The sequence below is a fragment of the Podarcis liolepis genome, assembly GCF_965112155.1.
Source record: "Podarcis liolepis genome assembly, chromosome: 13".
Classification (NCBI taxonomy): domain Eukaryota; kingdom Metazoa; phylum Chordata; class Lepidosauria; order Squamata; family Lacertidae; genus Podarcis; species Podarcis liolepis.
This window is the reverse complement of record NC_139573.1, coordinates 33,129,445-33,154,488: the sequence shown is the minus strand read 5'-3', so window position 1 is coordinate 33,154,488 and position 25,044 is coordinate 33,129,445. Positions and strand designations below refer to the sequence as shown.

The 25,044-nt window shown below is 47.7% G+C and overlaps 1 protein-coding gene across 2 annotated transcripts; it reads left to right on the top strand.

Moving 5' to 3' along the window:
- The first annotated feature begins 468 nt into the window (after window positions 1-468).
- On the top strand, window positions 469-25,044 carry SOCS7 (suppressor of cytokine signaling 7). Of its 2 annotated transcripts, XM_083469771.1 has the most exons (10): window positions 478-1,672; window positions 7,275-7,339; window positions 9,303-9,407; window positions 12,342-12,446; window positions 17,603-17,733; window positions 19,465-19,633; window positions 19,917-20,045; window positions 20,592-20,727; window positions 23,474-23,632; window positions 24,727-25,044. In XM_083469771.1, the coding sequence occupies exons 1-9, from the start codon at window positions 603-605 to the stop codon at window positions 23,592-23,594; spliced, it is 2,031 nt and encodes a 676-aa protein (XP_083325897.1). In that variant the 5' UTR covers window positions 478-602; the 3' UTR covers window positions 23,595-23,632; window positions 24,727-25,044. The 2 variants fall into 2 exon arrangements, with proteins under 2 accessions (XP_083325898.1, XP_083325897.1); XM_083469772.1 differs by lacking the exon at window positions 12,342-12,446 and having other exon boundaries at window positions 469-1,672.

Sequence of the window (25,044 nt, the reverse complement as noted above, 5' to 3'; positions counted from 1 at the left end):
TCACACTTCTGTGAAGTCTCTCAGCCCCACTCACCTCACAGAGTGTTTGTTGTGGGGGAGGAAGGGAAAGGAGATTGTTAGCCGCTTTGAGACTCCTGAAGGGGAGTGAAAGGCGGGATATCAAATCCAAACTCTTCTTCTTCTTCTTCTTCTTTTTGAAGTATGGCAACCCTACTTTTGGGGGGGTTAGTGTTAGGAAGGAGGGCGGGACTTTCCACGAATGGGGTGGGTCTAACCATGAGTCTGGCTGCATCGGCCGGAGAGCGCGGCTTGGGAACATCTGTTTGCATTCGAGCTTGGAAGGAACAGCTGGGACTGGGAGAAAGTGCGCAGGAAGCGGAGGGAGGAGCGTCTGCGCGCGCGCAGCGTAGAGAGGAGCCGCAGCCGCGGACGGGCTGGTCACATTGGAGAGCGCATCATCGGGCGCATCAGCGGAAAGGGAAGTCGGAGGGCGTGCACACCCACTGCTCGGGCGGGCCCCAAAGCGACCAGGCAAGCAAGCAAGCAAGCGAAAGCCTTGAGCTTTTTTGGACAGCCGATCTGGATACGGGGCCGGCCTCCCCGTCCAGCTTGCTTGGCGAGGCCCGCTCGCCTTTTGCTCCATGCAATGCACCGCCTCCCTTAGCGCGATGCAGCGGGCCGGAGGAGCAGCAGCGGCGGCGGCGGAGCCCGGAGGCGGCGGAGGTGGCGAAGCGGTTGCAGCGGCGGCGGCCTCGTACCGGGTGCTGAGCCGCTTGCTGGGCTACGGCGGGGCCGAGTCAGCCGCAGCCGGCTTGGCGCTCGGCGGAGCCGTCGGGGAAAGCTCCGCTGCCGTCGCCGGCGATCGTGGAAGGGCAGGCGGGCTCCGAGGCTCGCAGCTGCTGGTCTTCCGCCCCGGCGAAGCGGGAGAGCCGTCGGGGGTTTCCCCGTCCGCCTGCCTGCCCACGCCTTCGATGCCTCGGCCGCCCTCGGAGCTGCTGTGCGCCAGGCACCGGTGCGCTCTCCTGGACGCGCCGAAAGGCGAGCCTGGAGGGGGACGATGCTGGAGCGGAGCGGCTGGCGGCCTCCTCTTCCCCCCGGGGGCCGGCCTGGAGTTGCAGCTGGCCGCCTTGGGGCTACACCAGGCTCCCCCGACGGCCCCGGGAGGGCCGGGCAAGCCTCCCGGAGATTGCCCGTGCCTGAGCCTCTTGCCTCCGCCGCCTCTCGCCCCTCCGCCCACGATGCCCTTGTTGCCCCCGGGGGAAGAGACCAGCGACGCCCTGCTCGTGTTAGAAGCTCTCGGCCCCGACGAGGAAGACGAAGAGGAGGTGGAAGCGGCTGTCGGGCAGGCAGATACCTCCAGCCCGGTCGTCGCGGCGGGTAGCCGCTTCCAAGCACCCGCTGCTGCAACCACCACGACCCCGGGTTCTCCTCCTCCACCACCTCCGGCAGGCCCGGTGCCCGCCGTCGGAGCCAACCGCCCGAGCTCCTCCGCCGCCCCCTCGAGGAAAGGCTCCTTGAAGATTCGCCTGAGCCGCCTTTTCCGCACCAAAAGCTGCAGCGGAGCGTCGTGCAACCCAACAACCCCCGCTGGTGCACGTCGGGCCGGGGAGAGGGAGCTGCTGCAAGCCGCAGCCCCCCGAGCCACCTCCGGCACGGCAGGGAGCCTCCCCGATGTGTCCCACCCTGGGTGTCGGGAGCAAGAGTCGGGCAGGTAAGAGGAAAGAATAGAGGGGGGTGAGGAGAGGAAAGCTCTCGGGATCTGGTAAGGGACCGTCTGTTGGAGGAGTATCCTGGGTGTCAAAGGCTGAGCCTGAGACTATGGATGTAACAGTGGATTCTCAGGTGCTTGTTTCCTGGCTATGGATTCAGGTAGGGAGTCTGTGAAGCAGGGGTGCCAACTTGAATAAAATATGGGGGGCCCAGGTAAGCCCCACCCTGCATAATCGAACACATGGCTTGCTGCACCCACACCATTTGAATGACAATGCCCATCAACTTTGGGGGGTCCTGCTCCCTCCAATATTTTATTGGGGGGAGTGCAAAGGAAACTCATTCTCCAGGAGTTGGGTCCTATGCTGTGAAGGATAGAGAATTTAGGTCTTGGCTTTTCTTGGGAAGCACCTCAAAAGAGAAGAGAGAATCTGTTCTCCCCCTCCCCCCCCCCCAAATCAGTCTTCCTGGCTTCCACTTGGGATTAGGAGATTCCGCTTCCCACCCTTCTATCTGCAACCACCAATGGTTTGCATGCAGAAGGTTCCAAGTTCACCTGCTGCTCCATTCTTTTGACTGGAAAGAAACTTCTCTTGAGAGTCTGGAGAGCCACTGCCAGACATCTAGGTAGACCAATGTTCTGAGCTGGTATGATGCATCTTTCTGTGTTCTGTTAGACCTCCTAAGCCAGGCTTCCTCAAACTTGGCCCTCCAGATGTTTTGAGACTACAATTCCCATCATCCCTGACCACTGGTCCTGCTAGCTAGGGATCATGGGAGTTGTAGGCCAAAAACATCTGGAGTGCCAAGTTTGAGGAAGCCTGTCCTAAGCCCTGAATACCAAAGGAGGACTTCACTAGTGACTGTGGAGGCTGGAGTTCTCTGGTGGCGAAAGGCTAGAAGCTGTGAACTGTCTGGGAAGGCGTTCACACTTGATTCCCTTTTCCTCATGGAACAGGAGAGGCATCTCACTGGATTCTCTGAAGATTTGGAAGACCTTTGACTACAAAGGAACACCCAGGTGTTGAGCAGCTAGAGCAGGGGGAGCCAACATGGTGCCCCACTGGATGTTGTGGACTACAACTCCCATCAGCTCCAATAGCTAGGGATGATGGGAGTTGTAGTCCACCAAATCCAGAGGGGCACCACGTTCGTTACACACAATCTCTAGGCGAGGGGTAACACGTAGTGGGGGAACCAGGAGATAAACAATGACTGGTGGGTTTTCTGTTTTTAGTTGTCGCTTGGCAACGTAACTAAAGGTGGCTTATCTGAGACCTAGTGTTGTGTTTTCCAGTTGTGGACTTTAAGGCTTTAAGGTTGAGGGAACTAAACATGGATTTTCTCTGTGAGGCATAGGAGTGCTTTTTTTTTTAAAAAAGGCCTTTGCTAATTTCACTATCCTAAGGGGTTAAGAGTAAATACTCTTGTGTTCAGGTGTTGGATTAGTGGTTCACAGTGGCGGTATGGTGGATTCGCCAGTTTTTGAGGCCTAGATGTTTCGATGGAGAAATCAGAGTTCAAGGAGCATTGCATAGTAGGATGAGACTGGCCTAGTTGTGATTTTTCAGTTACATTTAGCGATAGTTCTTTATAAATAATAACATTATTAGTATTAGTATTATTGATGCTGTAGCACAGGTGTACCCTCCAGACATTAATGAACTACATCTCCAATCAGCCCTAGCAAGCATGGGCTAGGGGTGATGGGAGCTGTAGTTCAGTTGGTTCCCCACATCCGCTGTGCTGCAAAGCTTTCTTAGTATAATTTATTATTTTTATCCTTAAAGCAATATAGAGGCTAATGGACTCTTCTGGGCATATGGCAGAGCATATAACCCTGGGGTTCACAAACCAGTTCTCAACTTTGTAGGTTACAGCTGGCGATTAGTATAAATTCTCTTTGGTCTGTTCTTTCACAGCTCAGTGGTAGAAGATGTGCTTTCCATTCAAAAGTTCCCAGGCATCTCCAGTAAATGGTGCTGGTGGAAAAGGGCATGGAAGGGCCTCTTTGCGTGACACCTGGCAGTCACAGTGGAAAAGTCCGGGATAAAGAGACCAGTGGTTAGGGCAGCTTTATTCATATATGTTGCACCTAATGAAAAACCAAGGGGGTGTGTGTGTGTGTGTGTGTGTGTGTGTTTATTTCTTACAAATATTTTACACCCTGCCTTTCAGAATACAAAGCCTTCTGAGGCAGCTTACGAGAAGTATTAACTACCACTACTTTTTGTTTTTAAGGCCCATGGGTGTGAGTAAGACAGCAAGCAGGGATGGTAGAGTGGAAAGACCCTCAATTATTCGTTTTACTTATAAAGCCATTCCTATTCCAGTGGAAACTGGAGTTGGCTAGATTCCTGGGTTTGTATCTCTACTTAGACTTGAAGTTTGCCACTCATTCTTAGCTAGTTCTTGCTGAGGGGATGGGCTTGTGTCTGGTTCGTACCAATTCAGATTGTGTATGAGGTGTTGCCAGTGGCGTAGCGTGGGGGGTGCAGGGGGGGGCGGCCGCACCGGGCGCAACATCTGGGGGTTAGGGTTAGGGTGCGCAAATCCACGGGTTAGGGGGCGCAAATCCACGGGTTAGGGGGCGCAAATTACTTGCCTTGCCCCGGGTGCTGACAACCCACGCTACGCCACTGGGTGTTGCATGATGGACTCCTCCTCCTCCTCAACAACAATGCCAAAATGCTGGTTTTCTTTATGGAGGAATTGCATGTGTTCATGGAGGAATATTCCACCATGTTGACCCCTCCTTCCATGCTGTGTGGTTCATCTCTGTGAGGACTGGGCCATTGCACCTCCTGCTTCATAGGGGTATTGTGAATATAAAATGGGGACAGGAGGGGGTCAGATATCCCGAACTTTTTGGTAGAAGGGTGAGAGAAAAACGAAATCAGTATAGCAATATGAAGAAGACACGTTTTTGGACTAATGCTCCAGAGGGAATCGTGCGAAGAAAGAACATCGTATGTCTTTGAGATAGAGTTGAAGAGACTTGGGAAGGATAATTTGTTGAGTAAATTGGGTTTATGCCACCCTCCACACTCTCTAGAGGGGTAGGATCTCACTCTTTGGGGGTCTTCATGGACAGCCACCTCTTGTGTATGGTGTAGCTCTAGATTACCTGCATTGAAAAGGGATTACCGGGCCTACAAGGCCTCTTCCAATTCTGGCCACATCTACATTTGAAACAAATGCAAAGAATCCTGGGAGCTGTAGTTTAAAGGTACCAGGAATTGTAGCTCTGTGGTGGGTAAGCCACAGTTCCCAGGATTCCTTGAGGGGGAATTCATATGGATGTGATCTCTAACTCCAGGCATAGTTGGCATGGATGGGTTCCATTTTGGTTCAAGGGGTGACTGGCTTTCACCTCTGAAGTGTGAGAAAAATCCCACCCAAAGTAAGATAGGATTTCCCCCCCCCTGGGCTGGACTTTGTTACTGTCAAGTTATCTGTTGCTCTCGCTTACAAAATGTGGCTTGAGTTATCTATGGATGTCCCCCCCACAAAGCATTTATGTCATTTTTCTCTGCTCTGCGCTTACTTATGGGTTTCTGAACTTCAGAGGTTAATGACGAAAGAAGGGTCCGAGAGTCCGAAAGGAAAATGCTCCTGTCCCGTGTTAACAGCGGACTTTTTTTCTTTTTAGGGGTTGAGAATGGGGCTCAAAACCCAGAGATAACTCCAACCCAACACAAGCAGACTTGAAAATAGCCACATTCTATAGAATTGATTTCACTTGCCCACATATAAAGAAGTTCTTATACTTTTGGAGGAGCTTATCTCATCTTCCTCCAGGATGTTTATGAATCACAGTTGTGTCTCAGGGCACAAAAATACCTTGTGATCTTTGCCCAGAGGTGCAACGAGGATGCTTTACCAAATAAAAAAGAGTTGGCTGACCAAACTGATGCCAAACTCACACTTGGCTGTGGTTAAAGATGGGGTGGGAAGGGGTGTGTTTATTAGGACTGGGCGATATATCATCCAAAACTGGTTTGAAGTCCATATTGTGATAATTGGTTTCATAATTTTTGACTTTGCAATATATTTCAGATTATGGTGTGTGTGTACTATGCAGAAATTACGATTCAGGAAAAAAACATGAAGCCAGCCAATGCCTCTACATAGCTCCATCCTTATTTCGGACATCATGATGTATCAGTATATTGCCATGTCTAGCTGGTGATATATCATAATGCTGAAAGCCAGATATGACCCAGCCCTTATGTGTATATCTGTGTATAGAGTGGGACGCGGGTGGCGCTGTGGGTTAAACCACAGAGCGTAGGGTTTGCTGATCAGAAGGTTGGCGGTTCGAATCCCCGCAACGGGGTGAGCTCCCGTTGCTCAGTCCCTGCTCCTGCCAACCTAGCAGTTTGAAAGCATGTCAAAGTGCAAGTAGATAAATAGGTACCACTCTGGTGGGAAGGTAAACAGCATTTCCGTGCGCTGCTCTGGTTCGCCAGAAGCGGCTTAGTCATGCTGGCCACGTGACCTGGAAGCTGTACACCGGCTCCCTCGGCCAATATAGCGAGATGAGCGCCACAACCCCAGAGTCGTCTGCGACTGGACCTAATGGTCAGGGGTTCCTTTACCTTTATGTATAGAGTGGGAAAGGATGTCAGTTTAGTTTAAAGCAGCCAAAGCCACTCTCACCAATAATAGCGACAATAGAAATTGACCTTGAAAAACAAATGTGTTTATTTTTTTAATGTCATAAAAGTAGTTTGAAAAATCCAAGCATAAAGGGGGCAGAAGCAGTAGAACCAGAGCAGGTTGATGTTTCATGAGCAAGCAAGCGTCATTGATTTAATTTATTTCCTGCCCTTCTAACATCTTTAAGACAGAAATCCGGTTGACTCTGTAAAGTGACCACAACTTCTAAGGGAAACCTTATTGGGGTGCTAATGCCCCTGAAGAATGCCAGTCTTTCACCTTGGATACTAGCGATTCCCCAAATCGCTTCTAGTTAGATTGAGTTTAATAACTGCCACCATGGGGTCTAGAAGCTTCGTTGCATCTTAATTCTTAATGATGGGGGCTTAGAAGCCAGATGACGGCGCAGCCTTCTGATAGCTGAGGCATGCAATATTTTTTTTTTTCTGAATTAAAGCCAGGAGCCTGCTTCATTCTCCCAGGTGGAAAGTTATATTTAAGGTGTGTTTTAGAGTAAAACCTCAAACTCCCTAGATCAGCATCACAGGCTGAATGAACAGAATGATTGGGTTTGTCTTATTTACTTAAAATATTTTCACCCTGGCTCCCCTACCCTTTTTGAGGCAGCTTATGAGTTAACAATGCAGCACGATACCATTCATGCCTACTTGGAAGTAAGCCTCATTGAGCCAAATGACACTACCAGGTAAATGTGCATAGGAATGCAGCCCTATGAGGTTGCAAACCAGCCTGGTTGAAATAGTGTCCTTGTTGCAGCTACCGTCTCCCTATGCTCCTTATAATCAGAGAATATAATTCAAAAGCAGAGTTTTTGGATCTCTTGAGGCAGCATTCGTGGGTAGAAGGATGGAGCCTCTGAGAGGTGAACAGACACCCAGCATTGTCTTATTTACAGGCTCATCTGTCTGTCTTTTTTATAGAAAACAGAGATTGATGCGAACGCAAAGTGCCTTTTCTCCAGTTGCTTTCGGTCCCCTCTTCACGGGTGAGTGTCAAGCTTGATTTCTTTCTCCTTTTCCCTTGAAGGAAGTGCTTGTGGTTTTATTATTCTGTGCATGTATAATATGTTGCTGTGGGTCTTTAAACCTAAGAATAGTACCACTTTTATTTTATTTTTAAAAAACCCATAACTAGCTTTGGAGTGATTCTGCCTTTTTTTGGGGAGGGGAAACTGGTGCTGTGCCCCTTCCCACTCTGCTTGCCCACCCCCATGCCATTCCACCCCCCTTTGCAATCCAGGTTTGTGTTGAGGCACTACAAATCCTCCGAAGGGGGCTGCGTGATGACATCCTTACATTTTTATTATATCTCAGTGTAAGCATTTAAAAAATACTTTGTGCACATATGTGTCTGTGTGTGATATGTAATAAAACATATCTTTGCAAACAACATGGCAGGATGAGACTACTCATGGAGCCCAGCCTCCGTCATCCCAGCTGGCATAACCAATGACCATGGATGATGGGAGTTGCAATTTAGCAACATCTGGGGACCCAGGATGGGGGAAAGGCTGCTTTAGAGAGTCCTTCCTCTTGCATTCTGGGGAGAGGGGTGGCAGCAGAAAACACTTAGTAAATCAGAGGGTGTCCAGTTGCTCCAGCTTTACCCAGGATACTCTAAAATTCACCACAATCAGTAAGTATCCTTTATTCCTGATTAGAGTAGATCAGTCCCTTGTGGATTAAAGGACTTTATCAGGGTGCAAACAACTCTGCCAGCAACTCACCTATATATAACAGCCCTAGGCTTTTTTAGGAGGAAGGGCTGAAAGGAAATTTAATAAATAAATACACTAACCCTCTGGCCGAGTTGGGTTTAATCTCAGCAACTAGATTGAGAGGACAAAAGCATTAGAGTGGTGCTAGGAAAATTTACATTGGCTCACCCAGATCAGAGAATATTATTATTATTATTATTAGCTTTAAGAAGTTAGTGGTTAAAAAAAATAAACCCACAAAATCAGAGACCACAAAGTTGCATCTAAGGAAACACAGAGGGCAAAATGTTGATTCTAACCTCTAGCAGTTCCCTACTTGGTGTAACAGCAAGTAGGTTGCAGTTCAGTGTAACTATGGAGGACCTGAAGGAAAAGGCAGTGCTTTGGAGTCAAGACACCGAAAGTGTCTCTCCGCCCTTGTGGCAGAGGATGCATTTGAGAAACTAGGGAGCAGAGGATCTGACTCCATTCCAAACACCTTCTAGCGAAAGGAGGGCAAGCCTACGCGATCTATGGCTTGTTGCGTTCAATGGAGCTTACTCCAAAGTTGCAGTAGGAAGCGTGGCTTTGACTTCAACGCTAGAGAACAACTTGATTCATTTCCTGGTTTCAAATATAGGTCAGGGCAAGTTTATGCTCGTCTTCTCCATTGCGTATTGTTTGGGGTGGGGAGATCATCACCAGGTGTATTACGCGCTGTTACTCATGGGTGGCCCATTCAGATACACACCATCAGATGGTGATCGTTAATTTCTGTCATTAACATTCCAGGGATACAGGGTTGCTTTCCATGCAAGTCTTACTCAGAGCAGACCCGTTGAAATTAATAGACATGACTAACTTGGGGACCATTAATTTCAGTGGGTCTGCTCTGAGTAGCACCTAGCTGAATGCAGCTTGTGGTTTCTACATTTGCTGTATTTAGACGGTGCACAGATTAAGCTCTTCAATTTAAAGGGTGTGTGTTTTGGGGAGGCATTTCTGTGTTGTTCGACGTCATCCCTCTTTGAGATGTCTAGAAATCTTCTGAATTTGACAAGTCATGAAGGAGAGCTGGGTGCAGTTGCTTACTGGCAAGGGAAAAGGCACTCTGCACATGTTTATATTCAGCTGCATCAGATGATCGCAGGCCTGGCAGTGAAAAGTACCTCCTGGGGATTGGGTGATGGTTTGAATGCAAGTCCCTGGGATGCTGTTGGTTCTAATAGCTACTTTTCCCACATCTTCCTAGGTGAGACAGTGTCTTTGGTTGATGTCGACATCTCCCAGCGCGGTCTGACGTCCCCACACCCTCCGACGCCGCCACCTCCCCCACGGCGAAGCCTCAGCCTTTTGGGTACTGCTTGTCTCCTGAACTACCTTTTGCGAAACTGCACATTTCGCCCAGAGTCCTTCCTCCCTCCCTCGCCCCCCAGAATAGGCCCTGCCCCATCTTTTCCATCTGCTGCTTTGTAATGATCTTTTTCAGTGAACGGAAGGAAGCCTCTTAAAACCCATTTGGTGTGTAGCACTTCACAGCCTTCGGGTTTTTGTTCTCAGAGAAGCCGCCTTGTGTCATCTTCTGTGCTCTCTTCCTCCCCCTCATCCCCAAATCCTGCGCAGCACAACCAAAACCGGAGCCAAGAAGTTAAATTCAGCAGCCTTTATGCATTATGCAAAGTTGCATGTTTGTTTTGCATAATTTCGCTGCTTTTGCTACCCATGGTGGAAGGGTAAAGAGTCAAATAGGTCACACTGATCTTTTCCCCTTCACTCCTGGAATTCCTGTTCATACCCTTTTTGGCTTTTGAGATACTGCTTTGTGTTGCCCCCCCCACCCCGCCCCCTGTGTTTGTTTTCTTTAAAAAAACAAACCCACGTATTTACATAGTTACAACGTCCAGAAGCTGGCTTGCTTTCTAAAAAGAAAAGGATAACTGAGATTCTTGAGACGGATCATTTGTGTGCATACTTGCAAACAAGTCCTTATATAATTATAAAATGGTGCAGCAATAGAACTGCTGGCACATTTGCAAAGCTAAGCAGGGTCCGGTATGGTTTCGCATTGGATGGGAGGCTGCGTGTTGAAATTCCTGCATTTCAGGAGGTTTGGACTTGATGACTCCTGGGGTCCCTTCCAACTCTTATGATTCTTTGATCAGAAATGGGGAGCCTGTGGACCTCCAAATGTTGCTGGACTCCAGCTCCCATCAGCCCCAGCCAGCAAGTGTGGTCAGGGATGATGGGAGCTCTCTTAGCTCTGCTAGATTTAAGCATACAAAGCTGCCTGCACCTGCCCATTTTGTTCCATCTAGCTCAGGAACTTTGGCAGCATTTATTATATGTGCAGCCTTAAATTCAATTTCCTTTCTAATGCTCAGAAGCAGTTGTGTCTCTTTGAATGGACTCCTATCCCTGCACTTGCGCCAACCTCTCGTTTTATGTTGGGCATCAGATCTTCCCCTTGAACAGCTGGAAATGCACTTGGATTTTGCCACCCTTTAGGATGAATGAACTTCCTGCATCGCGCTTTATGCGCTCCTTTTGTGCGTGGGAGGCTGGCGACAAGAGAGGGCTGGCGCTTTAACAAAGGAGATGGTACAAAGTGCATAGAAAGCTAGTTGCTGCAGAAAGTTTTAGGCTAGATCAGGGTTTCCCAAACTTGGGTCTCCAGCTGTTCTTGGACTACAACTCCCATCATCCCTAGATAGCAGGAAAAGCCGTCAGGGATGATGGGAATTGTAGTAAAAAATAAAAACAAACCACAGCTGGAGACCCAAGTTTGGGAAACCCTGAAGTAGGTGTTACAAGAGATATGGAGTCTCTCATCACTTGCTGCTACAGGTAGGACTATGGGCAGCATGGTATCATGCCAGTGTTACAATAAAGCAGGGACCTTTCACATTCCTTCCTGGTTGTGGGTGAGGCCAGAATGCGCAGGGTGCAATGTTGTGTTCTAGCCACACAAGCCAGAAGTTTCTACGCGTGTGTGCACACGCATATCTCTCCCATCTTCCGCCCAAGCGAGCAGCAGTAGATAATATCCCAGGTCAAGGGCACTTTCCAGCCTGGCAAAAGCAGTCAAGGAAGGGGAAAAGCAGGCCAGTGATGAAGGAAGTAGTTTGGAGAGAGCCCCGAGGGGCCAGATGGACAGCTGTGTTTGGCTCCTGTGCCTACAGTTTCCTGCTATATAAAGGCAGACAGAGTGGCAGCATTGCCAGCGTCTAAAGCGGGGGGGGGGGGAGACTTGTGGTCCCCCAGATGCCAGGGATAATGCAACATCTGGAGGGATGTTGAAATGAAGCCCTTTTTCGGGGGAACACTGAGTCAGGCCTGTCTGGCACGTCTTCCACCTTTGCAAATGGAATCAGCCAACTGTGGGTTATGGCTTGGCAGGTGCTTGTCGGCTCCTCCTCCCTATTTTGCAGTCACAGACAAAGCCAGGAAGTTTCGCTGATCCCTTGGTGGGCATGTCTGGTGGGCTGTGCTGGCGTGGCTGAACCTTCCAAGCTGTCACACCTGCTTTCTATAAAATATAGTTATTCTATTAAAAAAAACAACACCCACCTTCAGCATTTCTCAGATTTAAACGGATTCCTTGGTGCAGCGATAAAATTGCCTGCACATTTGCAAAGCTAAGCAGGGTTTGGTATGGTTTCAAATTGGATGGGAGACTGGTTTCTGAGATTCCTGCATTTCAGGGGGGTTGGCTAGATGACCCTTGGGGCCCCTTCTGCCTCTGATTCTATGGTCATGTTAAAACCTGGTCTTTCGAAGGATTTTGCACCCCGCAAGACAATATATGAACTTTTGCATCTCCAGCGACACCAGTGTGTGTGTATATATATGTGTGCATACACGTTGGGACACCTTTCTGCCTAGGAGAAGTGATTGCTCACATTATTAAATGGTGATAAACAATCCCAGGAATAAACGGCTTACGGGCAACCATATTGACAGATGGCTAAGAGACCATCAAAAGATGAAGTACTGCAGCATCTGAAGTTGTTTCCCTCCCCACCCACCCAAGGAAACTTTTCCTGAAAGGGTAGCTTTTCATCTTAGTACGCAAGATAGCCAACGCTTTACAATCTGTGCATGCCAGAAATAAGTATGGATAAACCTTTGCTAAGCATGTGTCTTCACGCTTTTTTTATTATTGATGTAGAAGACTCTCAAGGTGAATGTTTGGGTCTTGGAGAAGGTGAAGCTAATGCGAGCCTGTCTTACACCCATTTGAGTTTTTCTTAGTTCCTGGACATTTCAATTATTTTTTATGTTCTTCTTCTAGACGATATCAGTGGGACACTGCCTACATCTGTCCTAGTGGGTCCGATGGGGTCTTCGTCCCTCCAGTCTTTTCCTCTGCCTCCGCCGCCTCCGCCGCACGCCCCGGGTCAGTTTAGCTTTGATCCTCGTGGTTTCCAAAAAAATCCACTGTAAATTTCCGCCTCCCCTCCCTGGAGCTGGGTTTTCCATTTGAATTAACGGATTTTTGGACTCAAGGCGGTGTGCAAGTAACAGAATAGTATGCAAAAAAATTCCATGGCACTGCACCCCTTCTCTTGGTCAGGCTGGAGATGCCAAGCCATGTGTACAGAATTCAGCTGAAACCCTCTCCTCCTGGCCCCTTTTCAAGACTCCTGACAAATTTTGCCTTGCTCCTATTAGCTACTATGGGGTGGTCTGGAGCAGAATTTTGCAGATACTTTAACTTTCAAGGGTTTGGAGTAATTGAATATACGGTAGAGTCGTGGGCGTTCTGGGTTGCTATTTTTAACCAGAGCTGCTGCTGTCAGCATTGTTGGTCCTTGGTGCAATGGATTTGACTTGCTGGTAGTGAACTTGCCTGCACTGTCCTGACACTGGTGTAACGGGTGTTTGGAATTGGAGGGGGGGAGCACCACCTTAGCTGTGCTCTGCCTTCCTCTTTGCTCTCCCATAGAAGTGAGTGGTGGCTCCATAATGCTGCTGTTGCACAATGGCCAGCAGTGATACTGGTAACCAGTGAAGCTGCTATACTGGTGGACAGGGCAGCTAAGGGGAGGCAAGGTCAACTGGTTTTCTTCCCATTTTCCTCCCCCGCAAAAATTAAAAAATACAGCAGATACTTAAGCATGCTTCTTGGACCAGAGTATCAGAGGGGGAAACTTGGACCCCTGGAAGTCTTGCATTTCTAGGAGTCCGCGTAATTTTTCAGCTGGTTATACCAAAAAAGCGGTGGGCAGAAAAGCCTCTGGAACAGAGCTTTCTGAACTTTTCATGCCGGTCACACACTTTTTAGACATACATTGTTTTGTGACACAGTAACTCGGTTTTGCATCATTTTGCGACACAGTAATTCAGTTTAAAGGGACGCAGGTGGCACTGTGGGTTAAACCACAGTGGCTAGGATTTGCTGATCAGAAGGTCGGCAGTTCGAATCCCCACGATGGGGGGAGCTCCCGTTGCTCAATCCTTGCTCCTGCCAACTTAGCAGTTTGAAAGCACGTCAAAGTGCAAGTAGATAAATAGGTACCGCTCCAGCGGGAAGGTAAATGGCGTTTCCGTGCGCTGTTCTGGTTCGCCAGAAGCGGCTTAGTCATGCTGGCCACATGACCCGGAAGCTGTACGCCGACTCCCTCGGCCAATAAAGCGAGATGAGCGCCGCAACCCCAGAGTCGGCCACAACTGGACCTAATGGTCAAGGGTCCCTTTACCTTTAATTCAGTTTTACTCGCAAACCGGAGGTTAAACTAACGCCTTTCCAGCCCCGGAAGGAGCATGGGGAGTGCTTGCCCTTACACTTACACTTACACTTACACTTACACTTACACTTACACTTACACACTGCAGCTGACACACTCACATGTCGCGACACACTGCTCTGCTCTAGAAAAGTTTCTGAATGAACATGATTCAGTGGGATGGTGAGGCATGGGAAGGCTGAGTTACAGCTTTGGATTTTGGGGTGCAGAAAAAAATAACACTGGGACTCTGCCCCACATTGCCCAGTATAGCCTGCCTTGCCGAGTGGTATAACTCAAACAGTATCTCAACCGAAACTAGCAAGCACATTTACTAAGCATTATTAGAACCTGTCATTCCCCTTATCAGCGACCTCCTTAAAGGAGTTTCTTGCTACCCACGTAATATAGAATTGCTTCGGAATTGAACGGGCTTCCACTGAGATTTCCCGCTAAAGGTGGCCCCAAAAGTATATGACTTTGCTGCCCCTTGTGGCCAACCAGGGCTGTACGGTATTTAGAATTCCTCCCTCTGTTAGTGACTTTCTTTTATCTAGTGACTTAAACCTCCCAAGATATAGGCACTTTATTACCCCTATAAGTTCCTTGAGGGAGACTGGGTTAAAATTTACTGAACTGAGCTATATTTGAAGGCAGGCTTGGCGACAGCTCCACATCTCTGGAGCTCTTTTTCCTGGATGGAATAAATCATACCCTGCTTTTCACCATCCGGGTCTCAAAACCAGTTTACAAAATAAAAGTGTAAAATATACGACATGCATGAAACATTGGAGGAATGTAACATCAGAGGAACATTTGCAGTGCCAGAGCCTCCTGGAATAAAACTGTTCTAACCAAGCAAGGATGATTCCTGTCTGATTTATACTAGGAAGGGATTGCCAGTTTGTGTACCTGATGTGGTTTAAGGTGTTCATCTTTAGGTGAGTTGAGGCTATGGAATGGTTCGTTTTAGCAAAAGCATGTTTCCCGCCTCCTCATTTTTAAAAAGACAAGGGTCATACAGCGGCTTGTTTAAAACTGCCCAGTTAAATAGCCAGAAACAAAGTAGGAAGTCAGCAGAAGCCCTATTAAGAGCTGTTCCCTCTGTTGGGGCAATGGTGCAGTGTGTGTCTAGAGTGGGGTTGCCATATTTCAAGAAGTAAATATCTGGAAAGTTGTTGAGGTTTTTGTGTGTGTGCAGTTGCCCCCCAATACAGAGCCTGACCCCAAGCTACCCATGCCCCAGATTGCCAGGTTTCCCCTCCAAAACAAGACATGTCAACCCTAGAGCAGTGTTTCCCAGACTTGGGTCTCCAGGTGTTTTTTGGGACTACAGTTCCCATCATCCCTGACCACTTGTCCTGCTAGCTAGGGATGATGGGAGCTGTAGTCCAACAACAACTGGAGACTCAAGTTTGGGAGACCCTGGTCTAGAGACTCGCTTTCCGCAACTGGGAGTGTCTAGCTTCTGTGTCGCCCCTCCTTTCCCCAGCCCCACCACAGCTTCTGCTTCCTGTGGGGTTCAGCCCCACTCCATCCTTCTGAGACCTGTGGCTGATGCCTCTTTCTTCTGTCCCCCTGCGTGAAGTGAGATCTCAGCCAGGGAACTAATTAGGGATTTAGCCTGCAGTGGCACTTGCCTTATGGAATGCCCTGCTTGGGGCAGATCTGTCTCTAGAGACATCTAGGGTTCCCTTTCATCAGCCGATGAGAAACTGAAGGTCTTCTTACACAGTGTTTCCTGGCTACTGGTGGTTGATATGAATGTTCTAGATAGCTAGCTAAAGAGAGGTGAGCGCTGCAACAAAACGTTGCATAGAGAAGTGCTCCTGATCCGGTCAGCCAGCCAAGCCCGCTCCAGAAGTACTCCATTGCATTCCCCCTCCCGCCTGGATTTCTGTGTCCCCTACCTCCCAAAATAGCATTCTGTGGCCACTAAACTCGCTCAGTCCTCTTTGGGTTGTTTGGGATCCTCCCCAGCCCTGATTAGCTTTCCCCCCTGAATATTTTGTACCTCTGCCAACCTTGGGGTACCCCAAGGTCTGACGATTCCTCCTCCTTGATTGTGGTTACATTTCCAATGGCCTGAACGTCAGAAATAGAGGAAAGTTCTTTTTAGCTGATTTTGGTATTGTGTTTAAGGTTAAAGATATCTGAGCATAGCTATCTATAGAAAGGAGACCAATCTAGCTAATCATAATATTCATTTGCCAGGTTCTTTTCCTATGTTGAAAGAGCTCCATTCCTCCACCACTCTTCCCTTCCAGAAACTTTTACCTCTCGCCAGGAGGAAAGCAGGGGAGGAGGTGGGCCAGAGCTGGCTCTTGATTTAGTGGCGCCTCAGTTTCCCGCAACGACTCACACCAATGCTAAGTTTGGGGGCATTAGGGGAATTTTAAAGGTTGGCTAGATGCTGCTCAGAATGCCAGCCCAGGGGTAAAAAAACCAAGGGGGCTCAGGGCAGGTATCGCAAGTGGGTTTTGCTGATGCCCTAGTAGCTGCCCAAGGGTGCCCAGTGCTGTCTTGGGCACCAAGGTGAGCACACAATGGTTATACACCGGTACCTCGGTTTTCGAAGGTTATCCGTTCCGGAAGACTGTTCGAGTTCTGAAACGTTTGAAAACCATAAACTCAGCTAGGCCTCACTGATCTTGCACTCAGTGGAAGCCGTGTGGCATGTTCGACTTCCGAGGCGTGTTTGAAAACCGAAGCATTTACTTCCAGGTTTATGAGGTTCAAAAAACAGAAATGTTCGTCAACGGAGATGTTCGAAAGCCGAGGTACCACTGTAATAGTAAGAATTGGTTTGTGGAAAATGGGTAGGTCTGATATAGGGAGTGAAGCTTACTGTAGGAGGCTTAGATTATACTGTATTAAGGTGTTTTTTTAATAAATAAATTTTTATTAGTTTTCCAATGTTTACCCAGGATTAGTACAATTTTGCCAATTACAGTGGTACCTCGGGTTACAAACACCTCGCGTTACAAACACTTCAGATTACAGACTCTGCTAACCCGGAAGTAGTACCTCGGGTTAAGAACTTTACCTCAGGATGAGAACAGAAATCATGCATTGACGGTGTGGCAGCAGCAGCAGGAAGCCCCATTAGCTAAAGTAGGACCTCAGGTTAAGAACGGTTTCAGGTTAAGAACAGACCTCCAGAACGAATTAAGTTCGTAACCAGAGGTACCACTGTGTACAAATACCAGTTAATATCAAATTAATTCCAAATTTATATAATTTAATCCAAGCAGTTTTCTTGATTGATGTTTTCATCCAGTTCTTATATTGCTGTGGTGTGTGTATATATATATATAACTTCTAATGACATTTCAGAGAGTATATTAGGGTTTTGAACAGTTTCTTGGCAGCTGTAGGCTAGAGATGGGGAACCTGTGGCCCTCCAGATGTTGTCGGACTTCAACTCCCATCATCCCCAGCAAACATCAGTTGTCAGGGATGATAGGAGTAATAGTCCAACAACATCTGGAAGGCTGCCACTGCTTGTGGTGCAGGGTCTATACCAGGCATAGGCAAACTCGGCCCTCCAGATGTTTTGGGACTACAACTCCCATCATCCCTGGCGGACAGGACCAGTGGTCAGGGATGATGGGAATTGTAGTCCCAAAACATCTGGAGGACCAAGTTTGCCTATGCCTGGTCTATACTTTCAGTAATGTCTCTTCATTGTGTTGGGATTAGGGCGGTAGTGTCCTGTTCAGGACCGGTGTAGAATTTTGCTGCCATGGGCAGCTGCCACCAGCCTTCTTGGCTTTTCAGTTCTTTGGGTGGTGGCATATCTTAACCCTTTTCTCTCCCCTTTCAGAAGCGTTTCCCCGGATCATCCCGATCAGAGCACCAGAAGCGGTACACAGCCAACCTGCACAGCACCTCCAGTGCCCTCTCTACCGGCCTGACTCGAGCAGTTTTGCAGCTAGTTTGCGGGAGCTAGAAAAAGTAAGGCTGACCTAAAGCAAATAAGCGTTGGAAATGTAAAGAGAAAGAAGGTTCTCTTTAGCGTATGTGGTGGTCTTGTAGTAAGGTTAAAGCTTATTGGGAAATGATACATAATGAATTGAAAAGGATTTTGTTTGTAAAAAACAAACAAACCAGAAGCTTTTCTTTTGGGAATTATGGGGACAGAACTACCTAAACTGTATAGAAACTTATTCATGTATGCTACTACAGTGGCGAGAATGTTACTCGCCCCAAAATGGAAAGAAGCAGAAGCCCCAGCAAAGGAAGAATGGATACCAGAACTGATGGAATATGCAGAAATGGCGGAACTTACCGGAAGAATAAAGAATCAAGATAACCAATCTTTTTGTAAAAGAATGGAATTGGTTTATTGAATATTTACAGATGAATTGTAAACAGATAAGAATATTGGCAGGATTGTTGTAATAATCTGCAGTTTTATAAGAGTATATATTTAAAGTAGATGAATAAATGAGCAAATTAAGTTAATTTGGATCTACAGAAGATATTAAAATTAAATTTAAGGAACCGCAGGAAGAAGGGGAAGGAAGTCGAAGTTTTGAAATGTTAAAATGATTGTAAAATTAGCAAAATGTATAAATTTGGAAAGGATAAATAATTTTTTTAAAAATAGAAAAAGAAAGGCTGAAAATATATTTTTTGAAAGTTCAGCGGAGGTTCTTATGATGGTTCCGTTGTGATGATGCTTGGCTTCCATTGTGAGCACAGAGTCTAAAAGTAAAATGCCTCTGTGTGTGGTAAAGTGTGGATTGCCAGAGCTTGCACAGAACCTGTGGTTTTGCTGACCCTATATTTTGCATATGGTTAAAGCTGGTTTGGAACTGGCATGTGCATGCAGGTCTGGCCCAAGACATTTTGCCACCTGAGGCGGGACCCTAAAATGGCTCCCCTGGTCCCTGCCAAGGAAGAAAGGGCCAGGGAAGACCTACATCAGGAACAAGTGGGGCAAGAAAGATTGAGAGCGGTATCTGCTGCTCCTGTGAATCCTGCCGCCTGAGGTGGTCAGTCACCTTGCCTCATGGGTGGGTCGGCCCTGCACGCGTACTCTGCTGTTTTGCAGTCTGGTGTGTCTTATTTTGTAATAACGTAAGGGAAAATAAATGACTCATGCTTCTCTGGTTCTGTGCCAGTGAAATTCCTCTAACAACTTTACAGGGAACTGCCTACTTGAGTTATGCCTGGATCATTTAAGTAATCTTTTGCTTAGCGTAAATTAGTTCAACCCTGCTTTCCTTACCTAAGCCAGAGAGTAGGTGCTGGAGCTGGAATGTACAGCCACATGCTTGTAAAAGTTTGCTGTTTAATCAGATTGATTCCCATTTATCCCACAATTCCAAAAACAAAACACATTGGGTTGTACATAAAACTGCGGTTCTACGCATGCTACAGACTTCTGTTTGTGCAACCGACTTTCCCTGCCATCTTTCTTCTCTCCTGCAGTTCCCTGATCACCATCAAAATCTGCTCCAGATTCTGGAGTAGATTTTGGGGGCAGGGGGAACAGTACAGCGAAAGGATCAGGAAATCCCATTGTGTGGAACGTCACTTAGACAGTGTTGCAAAGACAAATCATTCTGCTGTGACAGTAAGCTACAAAAGGCTTGGAAAAAACCTAACTGGTTTCCATGTACCTTTTAATTAAAATGTCCCTCCTCCTCCTCCTTCTTCTTCTTTGAAAAAAACCAACAGTGCGGTTGGTACTGGGGACCAATGAACTGGGAAGATGCTGAAATGAAGTTGAAAGGGAAACCTGACGGGTCCTTCTTGGTTCGTGACAGCTCCGATCCTCGGTACATCCTGAGCCTCAGCTTTCGATCACAGGGTATAACCCACCACACCAGAATGGAGCATTACAGAGGTGAGCCTTGAGGGCAGGGCAAGGGCATTAACCTCGGGTGGCATCCTACTCACCTTGCAGAGAAGGTCAAATTCACACCGAGAGGAATCTGCCCAAGGGAGCACCTGTGATATAGGTTGGACTCTTAAGCCTGATCTCTCAGTGCTAGCATTCTATCCACTCACCTGTGCAGATTGCCGTTATTTTGTAGAATCTAGGGGACACACATTCACATACCAAATGGATGTTCTTCCACCCTCTGCTTTTCTGCCCAACATGCCCCTTAATGTTCCTTCATTGGCAGGGACCTTCAGCCTTTGGTGCCACCCCAAGTTTGAAGACCGCTGCCAGTCCGTGGTGGAGTTCATCAAGCGTGCCATCATGCACTCCAAAAATGGGAAGTTCCTTTATTTCTTGCGATCCAGGGTTCCAGGTATGTATTTAAATGTGCGTGTGAAACATTTAGATGCTTTTGATTGTGAGATCCACTACACTCCTAACACATAGCATATGTGTAGGACCAAGTCTTTTACTAGAAGGAGAGCGGGGGCTCAGGCAATGGCTGGAGAGGCTTCCAGCAAGTGTCCAATACAGGCAGTGGCTGGAGAGGCTTCCAGCAAGTGTCCAATACAGGCAGTGGCTAGAGAGGCTTCCAGCAAGTGTCCAATACAGGCAGTGGCTAGAGAGGCTTCCAGCAAGTGTCCAATACAGGCAGTGGCTGGAGAGGCTTCCAGCAAGTGTCCAATACAGGCAGTGGCTAGAGAGACTTCCAGCAAGTGTCCAATACAGGCAGTGGCTGGAGAGGCTTCCAGCAAGTGTCCAATACAGGCAGTGGCTGGGGAGAGGCTTCCAGCACTCACTTGGCCTCATGCTCCTAACAAATATCTTTCTCAGATGTTTCTGAGATAGCTGCAGAGATATTTCCTAAGAAGTTCTCCCCCACTCCCAATGTATTTATTTACTTACTTTTAACTTGCAGGTCTCCCTCCGACCCCTGTCCAGCTCCTCTATCCCGTCTCTAGGTTTAGCAACGTTAAATCGCTACAGCACCTTTGCCGCTTCCGGATAAGGCAGCTGGTCCGCATCGATCACATTCCAGAACTACCGCTCCCCAAGTAAGGTTCCGTTCTGTGCTTTGTTTTGTGTTTTTTCCAACTCCATTTTAAGGAAGACCCTAGGTACAGAAATCTCGCTGCTGCATCTTCTTCATTGTTCTGTCTAATAGCAAAGCCAAGAGATTGTGTGCATATCAGTTTGGAAACTGAATGGGGTCATCCAAAGATAAGGCTTTTGAGGTTTTACTGCATGCTCAGGGGACTTCTGAGATATGAAGAGGTATCTAGGTTTGTAAAATTAAGGTGTTTTTGTTTTGTTTTTTTAAAGGAAAACTTCTAAAAACAACAGTGACCTACAGAAAGTTGGACAGGAGGAGGGAGTTGACCTGTGTGAGCCTCTAATAACTTATAGCAGGGATTCCCAAACTCTGTTCTGTGGGAACCCCAATGACTCCTCACCTATTTATTTATTTATTTATTTATTTATTTATTTATTTACGGCTATTAGCCCATAAACTCCTCACCTTCATTTAGGCAGCCCATGGGTATCTCTGGTTGGGCATGGTACATCCATTGCAATAAATAGTCCTAGTTCAGTTGCATTTTTATCGCTTCTACGGAATTGAAACTGGAACGCAATATGCAAGAGCTAAAAGAAGCAATGGAAAATACATGTCTTGCAGCACCTAGCATGGCACAGTACATTGGCTACCAGGGGCAGGAAAATTTTCAAGTGGTCCACCAGGATCCTCAGCAATTTTGGGGTGGGGGGGTGGTGGTTTTGGAAGCCACTGGCTTATACTCTCCTGGAGGTGGTGATGCAAATCAGCATGTGATTAAAATGCCCCTCCCTTGCTATATATAGTAGAAAAAACTTGAGAATGGGATAACTTTTGGACCCTCTTTCTGCACAGCCAGTGGTATCAGGGATGGTGAAGTCTTTAGCCCAACAGTATCTGGGAAGAGACATAGGTGCCCCTTCCCTTCCTTGGGTGTTTGTGTCACTTAGGGTTAGGTTGACACGTAGCACATTGCATACTCGGTGACTGCAGCATCAAGCAGGGAGTTTCCTGTGTGACTATAGAGCAGGGTTTCCCAAACTTTTTGGACTACAATTCCCATCATCCCTGACCACTGTTCCTGCTAGCTAGGGATGATGCGAGTTGTAGTCCAACAACAGCTGGACACCCAAATTTTGGGAAACCCTGATCTAGAGCATGGGTAGGCAAACTAAGGCCCGGGACTGGATCCAGCCCAATCACCTTCTCAATCCGGCCCGCAGACAATCCCTGGAATCAGTGTGTTTTTACATGAGTAGAATGTGCCCTTTTATGTAAAATGCATCTCTGGGTTATTTGTGGGGCATAGGAATTGGTTCATTTCCCCCCCCCAAAAAAAATAGTCCGGCCCCCCACAAGGTCTGAGGGACAGTGGACCGGCCCCCTGCTGAAAAAGTTTGCTGACCTCTGCTCTAGAGTATCACAGATGCAATGCTAGAGATTTTTATTTTTTTTAAAGTATCACCCCACATCACTCAAATGTGATTTTTTGGGGGGGAGGGGTGGAGCTGGTTCGCACAAACTGCATGCCGTCAGATGGAGTGGAGTAATTCAGTGGTGGCAACAAGACCTTGAGCAATGGCATTCCAGACAAGCACTCCACATCAAACAGTGGCAGGGAGGGAGGGAGAAGGACCAACCTTTTTCCAAGCACCCGCAATGTCTGCTGCTGTTGCACTCTGGGATAATGGGATGTTGCCTGGAGCAAACGGCTTGCTTGAGGGGAAACATCTGGGGATTCCACAAACGAGTAGTTGCTCTGCATTTTTTGTTGTGCTGTAAATTGCCCGGAAAGGCCCCAGGGTAGAGGGAGTTATCTGTGATACTCTCCTTCCCGCACTTACAGGTTGAACTAACTAGTGGTGTTAGCAAAATGTTTAAGAACTTCCTATGTGTTGGTTACAGAGGGAAGCGTGTTGAGCTGGGGTGGTGTGGGGAAGGAAGCTGATTCTGGCCCTGGAGCTGTTAACTTTTTCCTGGGAGAGGCAGAGAGTGTGTGTGAGAGAGAGCAGAGAACCCAGAAGTTGGGGACAGGGTGCAGAGGCCTTAGGATGGCTGAATTCCAACAAGAGTTTGAACATAATTAGATCTGGGCCTCATCTGCAGTAGAACACAGTTTTAAGTCTCTTCCTGTATATGTCGGTCCTTCTCTTAGGGCAGGGGTGGGGAACCTTGGGCACAGAAATGTAGCCCTCCTGCCCTCTCTGGGGTTCTTCCCACGTCACCCCAACCCTCCTCCATCCCCTATTCCTAGCTGGAATGTGTCCCCTGAATGATATCCTCTACTTGCCTGGATGATGAAGAGGAGAGGGTATTTGTGCTTGGAACCCTCTGACTCTCCCGCAGTTGAAACATTGCCTAGAAAGGGAGGAGTTGCGCCCATCGCTCTGCTCACGTTTGCCTGTAGTCTTGCCCTCCCCCACTGAAATGTGGCCCCTGGCAGGTTTATTTTTGAGGCCATGCGGCCCTTGACCTGAAAAAGATCCCCCAGCCTCTACCTTACTGTGCCTTCCCTCTTTTTTCTGTCATCATGATAATCCTCTTGGAGCAAGGGTGTATAGGGTAGCCCCAGTCAGTGGTTCCAAACTCCTACCCATTGAAGATTGACGTTGTGTTTGCAGAGGTAACCCCAGTTTCGATTTGCAGCCATTTTCGAGTCTTTATTTATAAGTAAGAGGGAGGTGATTCGCTTCCACTCCACAACCCACAAGATCTCTTGAGTGTCCCTCGGCTCTCTGTTCCCTTAGGCCTCTGATCTCGTACATCCGCAAATTCTACTACTACGACCCCCAGGAGGAGGTGTATCTCTCCCTGAAGGAAGCTCAGCTTGTTTCCAAACAGAAGCAAGAGGCAGAGTCTTCAACGTAGCGAGGGCCCCCCCTCCCGCCGTGCTGCTGTCACCAATGGTAACGTAAAAAATGATTGTATTTACAAGGGTTGGAGCAGGGATTCTTCATCTGCGACTCCTTCCTAGATGACTATGGGGTCCCTTCCAACTCGACGGTTCTACAATGAGGAACCCGTGGTCCTCGTGATGCTGCGGGCCTGTCAACTCCCAGCATCCCTGGCCTATTGGCTGTGCTGGCTGGGGATGAGGGGAGTTGGAGCCCCTGCAATATCCTGTTTCTCATCCATAGGCCACACCACGCAGTATTTCTCAAACTTTGCTGTTGTTAGACTACAACTCCCATCATCCCTATCTAGCAGGACCAGTAGTCATGGATGATGGGAGTTGTGGTACAACAAGGGTCTTCCTTTAGAAAGAAATGAAGGCTTGGAGTCTGGGACTCGGTGGGCCCCTGGTGGTTTGGGACTCTGGCTGTATCGATCGCTTTTGCCAATGGAACAAAGGGGTCTTGAGGGATGGAAGGACACTTGGAGGATAGGGAATTCATACTGGGAAATATTGTCCTTGGAAACTTACGGCATTATTGCTAGACATTAGAAAAACTTGTTTCATGGATTTTTTTTTCCAGTTAGTTTTTCCTCTTAGTGGTTTTGTCTTCTGCTTCTGTTGTCTTTATCACCTTTTCCTGGTGGTTATTTTGACACCACTGACACAGTCAGGTAATTTTAGGCTCCAGGCTTCATGGTCTTACAGGCGCCTTTTGTCCGGGTTGGACTTCACAGAGGACAGCCCTCTGTTTTTGAAGGGCTGTTCGGTCCAAGGCTACTTTAAAAAGCTGTAAGGAAGGAAATCCACGCAAGTCTGAAGTCTGAATCGGTGCTATGCAGGCATCATGCTTATAAGCTCTTCTTCACAAATATAAAAGCTGGAAACTTAATTTTTTAAAAAAATAGAATCCTTCGGGATTCCACGCTTGTACCAATGCGAAGTTCTGTCCTGTCACAGAAGCGCAAAGTATATGCAGCCCCCAGCCCTTTGGTCTTTTCATTTTTTGGATTTGCAAAAGCAAGGATCTGATGCCATTTGGCTCTGTCTAGTGGTCTGAACTTAAATGTTGTTCCCCTCTGTCTTTCTTCACCCATCCCAAATTAGGAATTCGGTCACCAGTATCCTGTTGCTGTGGAAGCCGCGTTGGAGAAGACTCCTGGCGCTTGCTTTCTGGCTGTTTCTTGGCCTCCAGAGAGGACCCAGGGCTTGAAAAGAAAGCACAGCTGTGCGCAGAGAAACAGGAGCCATGACCCCATCTGGTTCCATAACGATATTTTGGAATCTGCCGAAAACTGGACTGCAAGCTCCTGGAAACATGGAGAATGTCATGATATTTTTCTTCTTAAATTTATATTTTTTGGTGCTTCCCTCCCCCTCCCTCCCCTTTCTTCCAGCATGGGAAATAGTGAGCCGGTTTTTACA